Source organism: Acipenser ruthenus, chromosome 3 (assembly GCF_902713425.1).
Source record: "Acipenser ruthenus chromosome 3, fAciRut3.2 maternal haplotype, whole genome shotgun sequence".
Classification (NCBI taxonomy): domain Eukaryota; kingdom Metazoa; phylum Chordata; class Actinopteri; order Acipenseriformes; family Acipenseridae; genus Acipenser; species Acipenser ruthenus.
In genome coordinates, this window is record NC_081191.1 from 52,685,322 (window position 1) to 52,700,950 (window position 15,629).

Below are 15,629 nucleotides of genomic sequence, written 5' to 3' on the forward strand. Positions count from 1 at the left end.
TGGGCTTCTTTTAAAACCATAGAACACGATAGCCAGCTTGAGTATATAGTTATCACAATTGTATGTACCTGTTTAAATCGACAATATACTTGTGAACACTTTCAAATGCAAAATAAAAGCGTGATAGTATTTCAATGTTATTATCACGGAATTCTTCATCTAAATCCTGAAGCTCTGGCTTGGCTTCCAACTTTCCTTCATAGTACTCTGGGCCCTGTACACAAAGAAACAAATATTAGTGTACAGCAAGGTTGTAAATCAACATTTCATAGATTACACACTTTACTTTTGTATATTTTATTTATATTAATATGCACATACAATATTCAAAAAAGTATATCAGTAACATACATCCCCCACCACAACTGTAAATTCATAATTAGGGCCATCAGTATGACAAAAAAAATGTGATGCGTATAGGGCATAGCAACAGTATGTATTGAATAGCATAGCAAGACATGGCTAAGAGGTTAAGACCTTGAGGTAAGCAAAACAAGGTGTTGGTATCAAGTTAAAGGATCATATTAAAATATCGGGAATAACTTATTGTGTTGTCAAGAGGCATGTAAATGTGTGACATATAGATGGACAGATGTACAAACAGATGTTTAGAATGTTTTAAAAAGACGTCATGGGATGAAGGAAAAATGTATCTATATACATTACCTTAAAATAACTGAAGTCACAGATGATATCTCCATATTTCTGTTGATCAGTCTTTTCTTTCAATCTGAAGATACTGGGAATGAATTCTGAAAGTCTGAGAAGTTCTGCAATGATTGCATTTCCACAGGACACAATCCGAAGGACTGCTTGACCACATAAATTGTTTTCAGCCAAAAAATCCACCATAGTTGAAACGAATTTACTCAGTCCTTTGGAAACAACTCCCAACTCAAATCTTCAACTTGATTTAACACCTTCCTCTAGAGTAAAGCAGATCTTCCTCAATGACAGGAACTCCTTAAAATGGCCATGTCCAGAACCAATTCCTGCATACAGTGATCTGTGTGTGCAATTATATATATAAAAAAAAAAAGGATTTAGATCAAATATTTATATTTGTACTCACCAAATGTTGAATACATATCTTAGTTATACAAAAAAATAACTAAACATAATATTATAGAATAATTTGAAGACTTAGGATTCCAATAGCCTGTAATTTCCCAGTTGCAGAAACGGACTATCCTGCGTCGTGCAAATCAGAGAAAACCAGGCAGATTTAGAATGTTTTTGATTGTACTCATTATGGATTTTAATATCAGAACAGAAAACACAAAAAGCATAAATAATTGGGTGAGCAAATCAGTGATGGTGACTATCACAAGCTTCCTAGTCTTTACCACTGCCAACATTAAAAACTGAAACATAAGGTCTTATACTCTCCATCTCCAAACTGCATTACATTCATCCAAATTTAAAATGTCACCATTGCACATTGGGGGTTGCTCAAGTGATCTGGCCTTCTATCACTGCCATACTTTTGGATGAAAGTCTGTGATGTTTCCTCAAATATTCAGAGTAGCAGACTACCAGTATAAAACATTGTTAACTATAGACACTGAGTCAGTAATCACTGAACAGAGCTATACGCTGCTTCTCTACTAGCTATTGTGATCACTGATCAGCAGGGATCCCAAGAATCCGTTTGCTGCGGAATAACACGGAAAAAAAACGCAGATTTTCTATGTCGTCAGAGATTGTTTTGTTTGACATTTTGGGAGGGGCAAAAAACATGCAAGGCTTTTTTGTTTGTTTGATAACCAAATCAATACACGTATCATACATAAACATGAACACAGGCAACTTTGCTTCTAATAAAACCGCTTCTGATATTAAGTGCAGTGTTGAATGAGTCTTCAGTTTACTTGTCAGTACCCAGAGCTGTTCAAAAGGTGGCGAAAACAAAAAAGGATCACCCCTAAAGACAGAGTTTGGCAAGGGCAAATTTCACAGACCGCAATGTGCTGTTTCGTACTTCATGCAGCAAGGTTGTAGATTACACTCGCAGGCAGACCATTGTATAACACATGGGATGCGCAAACATATATTGAATGAAAGGAAACAAATAAAACAAGGCCGAAACAGTAGGGCCATCGAAAGCACTGAAACAGACCACTGTGTTTGGATCATTTCAGTGTCTTACAACTGCCAAAGAACAGCGTGAAACTGTTTCAGATTTTGTCAAAATGTCGGTTTACACACATTCCTCTTTACAAAGTGACACAACCGGCAGTTTAAGCACGTTTAAGGGAGGTGAAGCCATTCCAAAGTCAATAGTAGCTGGAATGCTGCGGCTGTAATTTATATTATATATTATAAAAATGGATGGGACGAATAATTTTCCTTTAACCCTTTAGAGTAGCGAGTTCTAAAACGCACTGCCGGTCCTACAGGAGTGAGGTTTTTTTTCTGTCTTCTGCATTATTACGAGTACAGCGTACAAACAACCTGAAAGCTACATGTTTGTATATGCTGATGAAATAGGCTAGACAAATTATTTTTACCGTAAATAAATAAAACAAATATATTTGAGTCAAGTGAAAGATTGACAAAAAAATAACAGGTAGGCAATAAACAATAAACAGGGTGGAACAACCACAACACATCCTAACAAAAAAAGGGCGTGAGAGAGAGAGAGAGAAATCATATCTGGGTGAACAAGTTGTGGGGGCGGAGGGTGTGAGAGTGTCTAATGCTTCAGCGTATGATACTCCTTGAAGCATGGAGCAAGGCACATGTTCGGATATTTTCTCAAATTTAAATATTCGTTTTTAGTTTTTAAAAAAAATAATAAAAGCCATTATATTGCTCTGAACGCAGGCAGAGACAGCAAGGGCTGGGGGCGTGGCCGTGGCTCGTGTGTGTGCCATTATGTTACAGAAAGACCTTACCATATGTAAAATATTAAAATAGAAAAATATCCCAGACTAAAGTTGTGTAGGACTTACTTTACCCCAGTGAATTAACTACAAAACAAAGGATGCCTAATAGCAGTTCAATTTAAACTTCTGTTTATTCACGAAATAAATAGTACTTTTTTTCATGCCTTGTCATTGCCATTTCTTCACAGTAAACAGTGGCCAGTGACACGTTTTCATAAAGTAATAACATGAGGTTTACTAGTGCCTTTTTGTAGCTGAACAAGCAAACGAAAACTGAAATTTAAACACTTCAAATAAAAACAAACGTGGGAATGTCGTTGTAAAGTGAAGGTGGAAAAACACTCATCGTTTTCATTAATTACATTCCACATAACAAAGTTGCAACAAAAATATATATTACACACACAGAGTACAGATTGTGTGTCTTGTAATGTGGCAGGGAAACCCAATTTTTAGCCTTTTATTTTACTTGCGGAATGGAGAATTTCATTTTGTTTATTGTGGAAAACGAGGATCCCTGGTGTAGAGGACTGCTCAGGCCTAAATTTAAAACCTGATCCGAACTCGACCTGACCAAACAAAATCCGAAACAGGCACCTTTGAAATATTTGCATACCCGACCATCACCACAAATATACTCCTAACATACGCTTTTGAAACCAAGTACCTTCAGTGTAAAGTATTCCTGGTATATATATAGTTCAAGATCTGCAGTTAGCAAAGACATGGAACTCTAGGTTTGTGTCTGCGGCTGGAGCAAGGCGACAACGGTCAGGGGTTTGAAGATTCATCAAGGGAGAATGAAATGCTTGAGGGAGAACGGACAAGGGCCTCGTATTGATCAGTACTTCTTACAAAGTCAGTCAAGTCAGTCAAATGAAATCCAGCGACAGGAAGCAAACCACAGGATATCAGCACCCCTGTCATAGACGTGAGGAGGACTTGCATGGACACAGTTAGTGATGAACCTAATGATCCATGTGAACCCGGTCAAGCAAACCAGCATAAGAGAGAAAAGAACCTCGATGGGCACAAGCCTGGAGTTAAATGGCCAAGAGCTTGTGAGAAACCTGCATGGGACACAGTAAACACAGATGTCTACTTTGCGTAGGAAAGGTTAAGTGGAACAGTTGAAAAGAAGCTGGATAAATTTGGGGACATCATCTACGCATATGGAAGCGAGAGGTTTGGAGTTGAATAAAGGAAGGAAAAAGTACAAACCATTCCTGGAAAGTCTAGACGGCAGCAGGAGATTGAACGCTTAGTTACAGAAAGGAGACAGCTGAGGAAGCAATGAGAAGAGCAGAACAAAGTCATAAGGAGGGACTCAATCTCTTACAAAGGGTCATAAAAGATAAGCTTGCGACATTGCGCAGAGCTGAGCGCCTACGGAAACACTTCAAAAAGGAGCGTGCGAGAACTAACTTTTATAAAGACCCATTCAAATTTGTAAAGAAGTTATTCACCAGTGAGAAGAATGATAAAATTCTACAAGCATCAGTCAGTTTCACCCCATTTCCTTATTAAACATAGAAGGCAAGATTTTCTTCAGCATTATTGCTCAGAGACTGTCAGCTTACCTATTAAAGAACTGCTTCATTGACACTTCAATACAAAAAGTGGGCATTCCAGGTTTCCCAGGATGCTTAGAACACATCAATGTGATCTGGCAACAAATTCAAACAGCTAAAAAAGAGGATGGAGCTCCATGTGGCATTCCTGGATTTGGCTAATGCATATGGTTCAGTGCCACATGAACTTCTTTGGGCAGCATTTGATTTTTTCAGTGTACCAAAGACAATAACAAATTTAGTGAAAGCCTACTTTGGAGATTTGCAATTTAGTTTTTCAGCTTCAGAATTCAGCACTACATGGCAATGTCTAGAAATTGGAATAATGGCAGGATGCACCATTTCTCCACTGGCTTTTACCATGGCAATGGAAGTAATCATTAGGGCATCAAAATGGGTAGTGGGAGGAGAGTGCTTGGCTTCTGGAATACGACTACCACCAATTCGAGCATACATGGATGACATAACAACAACAGTAGCCTGCACTAATCAGTTATTGGGCAAATTAACCAATAACATTGAATGGGCACGAATGCAATTCAAGCCCACTAAATCAAGGAGCATCTCTATAATTAAAAGGTAAAGTCAGTTGATAAAACGTTCATTAATGGTAAGGCAATACCAACAGTGTCTGAAAAGCCAATGAAGTCTTGGGAGATGGTACGACGGGGATCTAAAAGGACAGAGTTCGTGTGGGAGAAGTTAGACAACAAGCAGTGGAAGGGCTAAAGAGCACAGACAGCAGCGCTTTGCCAGGCAAACTAAAACTTTGGTGCTTTCAGTTTGGTCTACTGTTGAGGTTGCTGTGGCCACTGACTGTGTATGAGATTTCTTTGATAACAGTAGAGAAGCTGGAAGCTTTAATCAGTTCATACATCAGGAAATGGTTGGGAGTTCCACGCTGCCTAAGCAGAGTGGGACTTTATGGTAAAGGAATACTGCAGCTACCAGTCTCCGCTCTAACCGAGGAGTTTAAGTGCACCAAGGTCAGACTGGAAATGACATTAGTAGAGTCACGCGACAAATGCATAAGGGAGGCAGCACCTGTGTTGAAAACTGGAAGAAAGTGGGTGGAAAAGAAAGCTGTGGAGGATGCAAAGGCTGCCCTTCGAATTGGTGATATCATGGGGCAAGTTCAGCATGGAAGAGGGGGTCTTGGTCACAGTTCAACTCCTCCCACATGGCACAAGGCAGCCCCAGCTCAACAGAGGAAGATGGTAATCAACGAGGTGCAAAAGCAGAAGGAGAGGATGAGGTGCATAAAGGCCATTTCTCAGGCCAAGCAGGGAGAATGGATGAGATGGGAGAGTGTGGAACAACGCAAGATTGGCTGGCAAGACCTATGGTCAATGGAACAGAGCAGGATCAGTTTCCTCATCAGATCAACATATGATGTTCTCCCATCACCACAAAACCTAAACCTCTGGGTAGGAGAAGATCCCTCATGTCCTTTGTGTTCATCAACTGCAACATTAAGGGACATTTTGACAAGATGTAAGGTGGCTCTTAGCCAAGGACGGTTTACTTGGCGCCATAACCAGGTGCTGCGACGTTTGGCCTTAGCATTGGAAGACAATCGCAACATGACCAATAAGTTGCCACCTGTTCCATCAAAACATTACACACAAAAGACAACATTCCTCCGCCCAGGAGAGCAAACACCAAGAAAAGGTGTTAAAACCAATCCTCGCCCAGGACAACTGGAAGCTGCTAGAGACTGGAAAATGCTGGCAGATGCTGGTCAAGGCTTATTTTTCCACCCGAGATTGCCACCACTAACCTTCGACCAGATATTGTCTTGTGGTCTGGATCAGCACGCCTTGTTCACATGGTAGTGTTAACAGTGCCATTGGAGGATGCTGTAGATGAGGCGTATGAGAGGAAGAAACTGCGGTATGCTCAACTAGTCACTGAAGCGGAACAGCGAGGATGGAGATTCCGGGTTTACCCAGTGGAGGTGGGTTGTCGAGGATTTGTGGCACACTCTACAACCCGGTTTCTCAGAGACGTCGGATTCAGTGGCCAAGAGTTGCGTCGCACAGTGAAGAACTTATCTGAAGCAGCAGAGAGGAGCAGCAACTGGCTGTGGTTGAGATGGAAAGATTCTGGCTGGGGATCTCAAGCACAATAGAAAGAAAGAAACGCTGATGTACGGGTAAGTAAGCTGGGCTGAGTTGAGTGGGGGACGGAGGGGGTGATGCTGGGACGCCAGAATCACCGTCGAGCCCTCTTGAGGTGTCGTGGGCTAGTCGACGAAACACTGAGGATGGAAGGTGCCCACTTGAAGACCCCAGAGATGTACCCTACTTAGCTAAATCCCGACAGTGGTCATGCTGATGCCCTGGGGAGACCGCACTGTGGTTGATCACCGGAGCCAGCATCGCAGCCGTTGTGTGTGCTGATGCGCTGGGGAGGCAATAAGCTGATCCCTGGAGCCAGCATTACACTTCAGCTATCAACACCAGACAGAAGGATATCTACATCATCATATGGAAGGAAGCGCAAATGGATGGAGACACAGATGGATCACATTAGTTTACTGTAAAGCTACGTTTTAGTTGGTGCTTATCTTGGCGAGAGTCGAGTTCAAATCAGCATGAAGTTTTAACATATACTCTTGTGTAATGGAAATTATATATATTAATTTATATATATATATATATATAAATATAAAAATTACACACACACACACACAGTACTGTGCAAAAGTTTTAGGCAGGTGTGAAAAAATGCTGTAAAGTAAGAATGCTTTCAAAAATAGACATGTTAATAGTTTATATTTATCAATTAACAAAATGCAAAGTGAGTGAACAGAAGAAAAATCTACATCAAAACAATATTTGGTGTGACCACCCTTTGCCTTCAAAACAGCATCAATTCTTCTAGGTACACTTGCACACAGTTTTTGAAGGAACTCGGCAGGTAGGTTGGCCCAAACATCTTGGAGAACTAAGCACAGTTCTTCTGTGGATTTAGGCAGCCTCAGTTGCTTCTCTCTCTTCATGTAATCCCAGACAGACTCGATGATGTTGAGATCAGGGTTCTGTGGGGGCCATACCATCACTTCCAGGACTCCTTGTTCTTCTTTACGCTGAAGATGGTTCTTAATGACTTTCGCTGTATGTTTGGGGTCGTTGTCATGCTGCAGAATAAATTTGGGGCCAATCAGATGCCTCCCTGATGGTATTGCATGATGGATAAGTATCTGCCTGTACTTCTCAGCATTGAGGAGACCATTCATTCTGACCAAATCCCCAACTCCATTTGCAGAAATGCAGCCCCAAACTTGCAAGGAACCTCCACCATGCTTCACTGTTGCCTGCAGACACTCATTCGTGTACCGCTCTCCAGCCCTTCGGCGAACAAACTGCCTTCTGCTACAGCCAAATATTTCAAATTTTGACTCATCAGTCCAGAGCACCTGCTGCCATTTTTCTGCACCCCAGTTCCTGTGTTTTCGTGCATAGTTGAGTCGCTTGGCCTTGTTTCCACTTCGGAGGTATGACTTTTTGGCCGCAAGTCTTCCATGAAGGCCACTTCTGACCAGACTTCTCCGGACAGTAGATGGGTGTACCAGGGTCCCACTGTTTTCTGCCAATTCTGAGCTGATGGCACTGCTGGACATCTTCCGATTGCAAAGGGAACTAAGCATGTGTCTTTCATCTGCTGCAGTAAGTTTCCTTGGCCGACCACTGCATCTACGGTCCTCAACGTTGCCCGTTTCTTTGTGCTTCTTCAAAAGAGCTTGGACAGCACATCTGGAAACCCCCGTCTGCCTTGAAATTTCTGCCTGGGAGAGACCTTGCTGATGCAGTATAACTACCTTGTGTCTTGTTGCTGTGCTCAGTCTTGCCATGGTGTATGACTTTTGACAGTAAACTGTCTTCAGCAACCTCACCTTGTTAGCTGAGTTTGGCTGTTCCTCACCCAGTTTTATTCCTCCTATATAGCTGTTTCTGTTTCAGTTAATGATTGTGTTTCAACCTACATATTGAATTGATGATCATTAGCACCTGTTTGGTATAATTGTTTAATCATACACCTGACTATATGCCTACAAAATCCCTGACTTTGTGCAAGTGTACCTAGAAGAATTGATGCTGTTTTGAAGGCAAAGGGTGGTCACACCAAATATGGATTTGATTTAGATTTTTCTTCTGTTCACTCACTTTGCATTTAGTTAATTGATAAATATAATCTATTAACATGTCTATTTTTGAAAGCATTCTTACTTTACAGCATTTTTTCACACCTGCCTAAAACTTTTGCACAGTACTGTATATATATATATATATATGTATATATATATATATATATATATATATATTATAAAAACTCAATCGCATCTCATTTACTTCCTTTCCTAGTAATCCAACACTGCATGATTTAAGACGACAACAAGCTTCTTCAAAACTCTGTTACCATAAATAACCACACAGAAGATACTCTTGCAAAGTCGCATACAGTACTCATTTTGCACAAGCCTTTATCATATCAAACCCTAAATTAACATTCAACAACAAATATTACACCAGGAATATGGCTTTTAAAACAGCTACATGAATACATCTCTTTTCAGTGTGCTGCTGCAGAGATGAATTTCCTATCTTTTTGCTGCAAGATTTGCATTTAACAAAGCCACATGGACTATTATTATTATCGCTGAAAACAACAATGTAGTAATTTTTCTAAACAGTGGATTTAGACGTACCCTTTCCAGCAATGGAACACGCCACTGCTACACACACTTTTTTTTTTGTTGTTTTTTTTACTCCATCAGCCTATGGTGTCCAATCCTGGAGGGCCGGTGTCCTTCCCAGTTTTTGTTGCTAGGGCAGCAGTGTGGAGTAGTGGTTAGTGCTCTGGACTCTTGACCGGAGGGTTGTGGGTTCAATTCCCAGTGGGGGACACTGCTGTTGTACCCTTGAGCAAGGTACTTTACCTAGATTGCTCCAGTAAAAACCCAACTGTATAAATGGGGAATTGTATGTAAAAATAATGTGATATCTGTATAATGTGAAATAATGTATAATGTGATATCTTGTAACAATTGTCTGCTAAGGAATAAATAATAATAATAATAATAATAATAATAATAATAATCACAGTACACTAAATTGTTTAATTAGACCAATTAAGCTTCCAATAAGTATGGAGCGCCATTTGTGCCAAAACTATCGGGCCGTTAGTTTGTCAATTCGTTTGTTAATTTGTTTGTTAATTTGTGAATTGGTCAATTTGTTATTATTATTATTTGTTTATTTAGCAGACGCCTTTATCCAAGGCGACTTACAGAGACGAGGGTGTGTGAACTATGCATCAGGTGCAGAGTCACTTACAATTACGTCTCACCCGAAAGACGGAGCACAAGGAGGTTAAGTGACTTGCTCGGGGTCACACAATGAGTCAGTGGCTGAGGTGGGATTTGAACCGGTGACCTCCTAGTTACAAGCCCATTTCTTTAACCACTGGACCACACAGCGTCCAGCAATTAGTCCATAAATTTATCAATTCTTACAAAAATTCATAAACGTGTTTGTTAATTCATCTAATAATGAATTAATTTGTAAATTCATTAATACGAAAGGCTGTACGGACCTGCAAATTTCCAATCAACCAGACAAACTTCCCAACGACCAGACAAATTTCCAACTGTTGATCTCGCACTGTGTGAAAAAAATGCGACCTTTCTAGCCAATGGGAGCACACACTAATATTTTAATCAACGAAAATCCAGCCTCACTCAAAACTGCTTTAGCCAATAATATTTAGACGGGCGTTTCAAAAGATATTCTATTTAACAAGATACTCGCCTCCGCTGATTTTCAATGGAGACTTCCGTCTCACTGCGCGCAAAGCATTGTGGTATATAGAGAGTTAGGCAAAACAATTCTATGGAGAGTCAATGCAGGCATACGAAATGTTGCTGGTTTGCCATGTTAAAAAAAAAAAAATGCATAAAACTTTTGAAGTAGATTTCACATTTGCCCAAGGCCTTTTGAAGAAAACGGCAACATTAGCAAATTATGACAATATGTAGTTATTATGAAAAATGCTATTTTCTGAGCACTGACCCGTTCGTTGGCGCATGCGCAGAAACATCACTCTAAAGAAGCGTATTGATTAAATCATTTAACAGTCCGGTTACACCGGTTACTTCAGAAATACATAACATAAAATATTATCAAGACACAGCAATATAGTACAGTAAGCAAACTACCGGCATTTTTTTTTAATTTTTTTTTTAACATGGCGAAAACCAGCAACATTTTGTACGTCTGCATTAACTCTCTATATACCACAATGCTTTGCGCGCAGTGAGACGGAAGTCTCCATTGAAAATCAGTGGAGGCGAGTATCTTGTTAAATAGAGTATCTTTTGAAACGCCTGTCTAAATATTATTGGCTAAAGCAGTTTTGAGTGAGGCTGGATTTGCGTTGATTAAAATATTAGTGTGTGCTCCCATTGGCTAGAAAGGTCGCATTTTTTTCGCACAGTGCGAGATTGACAGTTGGAAGTTTGTCTGGTTGTTGGGAAGTTTGTCTGGTTGATTGGAAATTTGCAGGTCCGTACAGCCTTTCGTGTTAATGAATTTACAAATTAATTAATGAATTTAGATAAATTAACAAATATGTTTATGAATTACTGTATGAATTGACAAATTTATGGACTAATTGCTGGACAAATTGATCAATTCACAAATTCACACACAAATTCACAAACCAATTGACAAACAAATTGACAAACAAATTGACAAACAAATTGACAAACAAATTGACAAATTAATGGCCCGATAGTTTTGGAACAAATGGCACTCCATAAATAAGTGCTTGATTGGTCCAATTAAGTAATTTAGGGGACAGCTGGAACAAAAGCCAGGAGGGACACCGGCCCTCCATGAACAGGATATACAGATGAACCCGCTGGCTCTTTGTACAGAGGTATCGGCGTTATGCTTTAGTGTGAGAGGTCCCAGCCCTTCGCTTGTGTGTGGATTGCCTCGCCCTATGTGATGCGCCTGCCTACGTTAACCAAGATCGCTACAGTATTATTAGGCTAATTTTATATGCACTGGTTAACAAGGATAAGGTATGCAAAATACTGTAAAATGAACATGCAAAAGTACGAATTTGTATTTAAAAACGGAATTAGATCTACCATTGTTAAATAAAATAATAATTATTGTTAAATCCACTAAAAGACAACCCTGTTGATATCAGAACACAGGCGTGTAGGCGGCGCTTACACCACAAGAATAATAGTAATGTCTAAAATGTTAACAATAAAAGCAATAAGTACATTATTTGATAATGATACTGTTTAATCTTAACTTGCACATTGTTAATACAACAAAACACGTTAAAATACACCAAGAGGTTTGTATCTGGCCTACTTTTAGCACGCGTAACTGTCAAAACCTTTAATAGCGTAATAACTGCATTAAACAAATATGCATTACATGTAGGCCATCCTTAAATTATGTTTTTTTATTATTATTATTTATTAATCCTGAGAGTCACTTTCATTGCCGTCACTTAACAGTTCATTACGCTCAAGCTCCTCCTCACATCTTCAGCGTTATAGACCCTGCGTTTATTAACAATATTTGCTAGCAGACCCGGCGCGTACTATTGGTGACAGGCAATTATTTGAAGTTTTACGGCACAGACACACACACACACACATTAGGCTCAAAATCAAAAAAAGTTTCACATTACAGCGTAAAATACAAATAAAAGCACTTGGAACAAACTACCACAGTCCGTATACATAGCAATTCAGTCTAACACATTTGCCTAGAGACGTCTAGAGATATATTTTGCATTATATATTGGTATAGAACTTCTGACAGACATATTTGTGACGTTAGTCAGCGTTACATACATCAGGGGTTCCCAAACTTTTTTTACCCGAGGCCCACCTAGGCTGCATTAGGCACTGCGGCCCACTAGCACTCCTTGGGGAAAATGTCAAATCAAAATAAACATTTTATGTTTAAACCTGTAACCTTATAAATAAACCTAAATCTAAATTGTCGTTTATTCATTTGAATACATATTGTTAAAGATGGAATTCACAGACTATGCACCGAGTGAAAATACAATTTTACCACTAATTTTAGTAAATACAACAAGTTGCAAAAACTACCAACGTTTTTATCAAACCTTTAAATTAGGCACCTTTGTATAATTGAATATTTTAGAAATGCAGTTATTTTTGGTGGTCAAACAATAAAGATGTGCATGTCTCTTATTATTCCCATTCATAAATGGCTGAACAGGAGTCACTTTTGAGTAAAACCAGTACAACGTGCACAAAAACATAACTCTTAAATCCTAATTTCTGAACACTAACAAACGTCCAGCCTGTACCTCTCACGCTGAACTGTCATGCACAAAAACTAGACACAATAGAGGGAAACGAGAGTCTTGCATAAATTACTTTTTTCGCCACTACTACTCTGTACAACCGAATACAACTTGCAAAATCACATTTAGTTGTCTTGCTACAGACACCCCTCCAAGAAAATTTATGAAAATAAATCCATCTGCAGCGAAATTTGAGTCACTCCCCCCCCAAAAAAACATATTTCTAGCGTTATTTTAAGACGACTGTGATTGTAATTTTATTAATACTGAACACACTTTTTTTACATTTGCCTGCAGAGCGATCAGATGACCGATCAGATGACCATAACTCTCGCTTTATAACCCGCCTACAGGTAGGCAATCTCTTCTTAACTCTGATTTGAGAATTTCTGCTTAGATTGACAGTCGGCCAAGACTCCCTTGCTACACTATTTTTCGGCGCCTGCTTCGCTATTAATAGAAAGAAATACAATGGTATTGCTCCCGCGGCCCACCTTTCGGAATCCATACATAACCAACCTGTTGGTTCATCAGTAATACTCATATTAACTGCTGCGACTACATTTTCAACCTCCGCCATTTTTAATGACCGGGGCCGTTCTTGCGTTGTGGTCATGTTCACGGGTTCTTGGTCAACGCTCGCTTAACCCAGTTCTCTTGTGGTCAAAACGCAAAAACGCACCTTATGTTAAAATATGGTGACGTTGGTGTTTTGAAACTGAACTGCATCCCGTTAAGACAGCCCACACAGCATGTGTTGACAGGATGCACAAAATTTCAGTTTATCAGCCGAGATGATTATTGTTTTTTTAGTTGCGTTGAAAATTAAATATATCCTGTGGTTACTTCGTAAAGCACGGCAACGCAGCATTTGACAGGCTGAACAAAACGAATAAGCGGGTTTGAGATGATATTAAAACACGTAATTTCATAAAGAACCGATGGTGAATGACGAGTGGTTTTTCAAAAATCGTGAAGGAGGAAGTGAGTTTTAGGAAGCACTTGCACACAGAAGAAACAAAAATACTCATTTAAAATTAAAAACACAATAATCCACTCACTGATAACACTCACCCGACCCGAGTCTCAACCATATAACTACACCCGACCTTATTGTCGGGTAACAAGGCTTTGCCCTGGTGATCAGGGTACAGTAATGCGATTATATAATTTCTGTCTACCAATCAAACAACAACACTTAGCACTAAAGTGACTCAATTGATAATATCCAAACATCATGGATTTGAACAACAGTACATAAAATACATTATATCACAGTAAATTTGAACAATATTGTAAAATCAAATACTGAAGATGCAGAAAGAAACCCACCGCTCTCTGGATTTTGACTCCCAAGATTCACTTCCTAATCACATGACTTCCTGTCACGGGGGTTGCGTAGCGCCTTGTTGTGTTCTTTATATCGCAGATTACCGCAGTACTGCCAAGAATAAATACAAGGGGTGCGTTCACGATACGCAGACTTTGCTAAATCTGCGCAGATTCTGCGGAAAACCTGTCCAAATTCATCGTCTGCGTGAACTCAGCCGGAAAAGACGTCAACGGGTCATGCATCCACGAAGTCTGCACAGCCGCGCAGCTTCTCAAGAGGTACTGCACTGGAGCAGCCGCGGCTCAAAACAATAGACGAGCGTTGGCTGACAAAAGTGTGTAGGCAACCAGATACAATCCTCACTCCATGTGCTACTGCCACCTAGTCAGGGGGTGTGAATCGCCTTCGAGTCATAGCATTAAATATCTTATGAATTATTTGTAATACAAATTAAAATTATTTGACTCTTTTTCCACAGTTATTATAATTTATAAAAATTCAGATATTTATTCTAAAGGTTTAAACATGTACAAAAATAAAATAATGCTAAACGGTTGAAATGAACCTAAAACCGCTCTGTTATTTTCAGCAGGTGTAATTGGTTATTGATGAAAGGCTATCAGGGACAGGGAATAACCTACTTTGAATTAAGGAGAATAAATCAGCTTTATAACAGGTAGTTGAAGTGAGATATGTGACCATATGTGCAAGTATTTGAACTATTTTTGTCCCAGATCAAAATACAGTACTGTCTAACAACCCCTTTGTGGGGGGGGGGGGGGGGGGGGGGGGGGGGACTGTTTCTACTATACATTTTCTGATTATGCTGTAAATTATGAAGCTGGGAACTTCGATTGCATCCACTTCTTCTGCGATTAGAATTTCTCTCAACACCACCTCCATTTTGGTTCTGTTCAGAACTGTTGTTCATCTACCAAAGCTGTCCACGCTCCGTCTGCACAGACCGTGACGTTACGCACAGACTCCCGTCTGCAATCTAGCGAGAACGGTATACTTGCAAGACGGACGACAACACGCCTCACACCCCAAGCCTGGTACCCTTATAACTCCGCCTCTAACGTGTCGCAAAAAGAAGAGTCACATTTGAGAAGGAGAAACACATGCACTGTTGTTTCAAGCACAGTTGCATTTACATTTTGACAGAAAACACACTAGGTATGTTTAACTTGTTAAATTTGCCTATGTATTTAATTATCCATGAGTTATATATATATATATATATATATATATACGTATGTATGTGTGTGTAACTAACTTATATTTATATACATTAGAAACATTTGTTAGTGTCCGCTGAAATTACTTAAATCACATATCACATTATTTTTATTTATTTTCAAATACTTATAAAAGTTATAATTAATGTTTATTAAATAACGATGACATTGCTACAGGGTGTAAACTGGTTACTTACGACGTACAGCTAGTTATAACAAAGATCTCTGT

The 15,629-nt window shown here is 39.5% G+C and overlaps 1 protein-coding gene across 4 annotated transcripts in view; it reads right to left on the reverse strand.

The window, feature by feature from the left end:
* washc5 (WASH complex subunit 5) overlaps nt 1-14,415 on the reverse strand; it is a 152,007-nt gene extending 137,592 nt beyond the window's left edge. Inside the window, exons 1-3 of one of the 4 annotated variants that reach the window (XM_059013731.1) lie at nt 14,162-14,415; nt 667-1,006; nt 69-214 (exon numbers count right to left, since the gene is read on the reverse strand). In XM_059013731.1, the coding sequence (XP_058869714.1) occupies nt 69-214; nt 667-852 (332 nt within the window). In that variant the 5' untranslated portion in view covers nt 853-1,006; nt 14,162-14,415. Of the gene's footprint in view, nt 1-68; nt 215-666; nt 1,007-13,348; nt 13,369-13,903; nt 14,012-14,161 lie in introns of those variants that run through there. The other 3 variants (XM_034058882.3, XM_059013716.1, XM_034058883.3) reach the window with 3 other exon arrangements.
* Between the last annotated feature and the right edge of the window lie 1,214 nt (nt 14,416-15,629).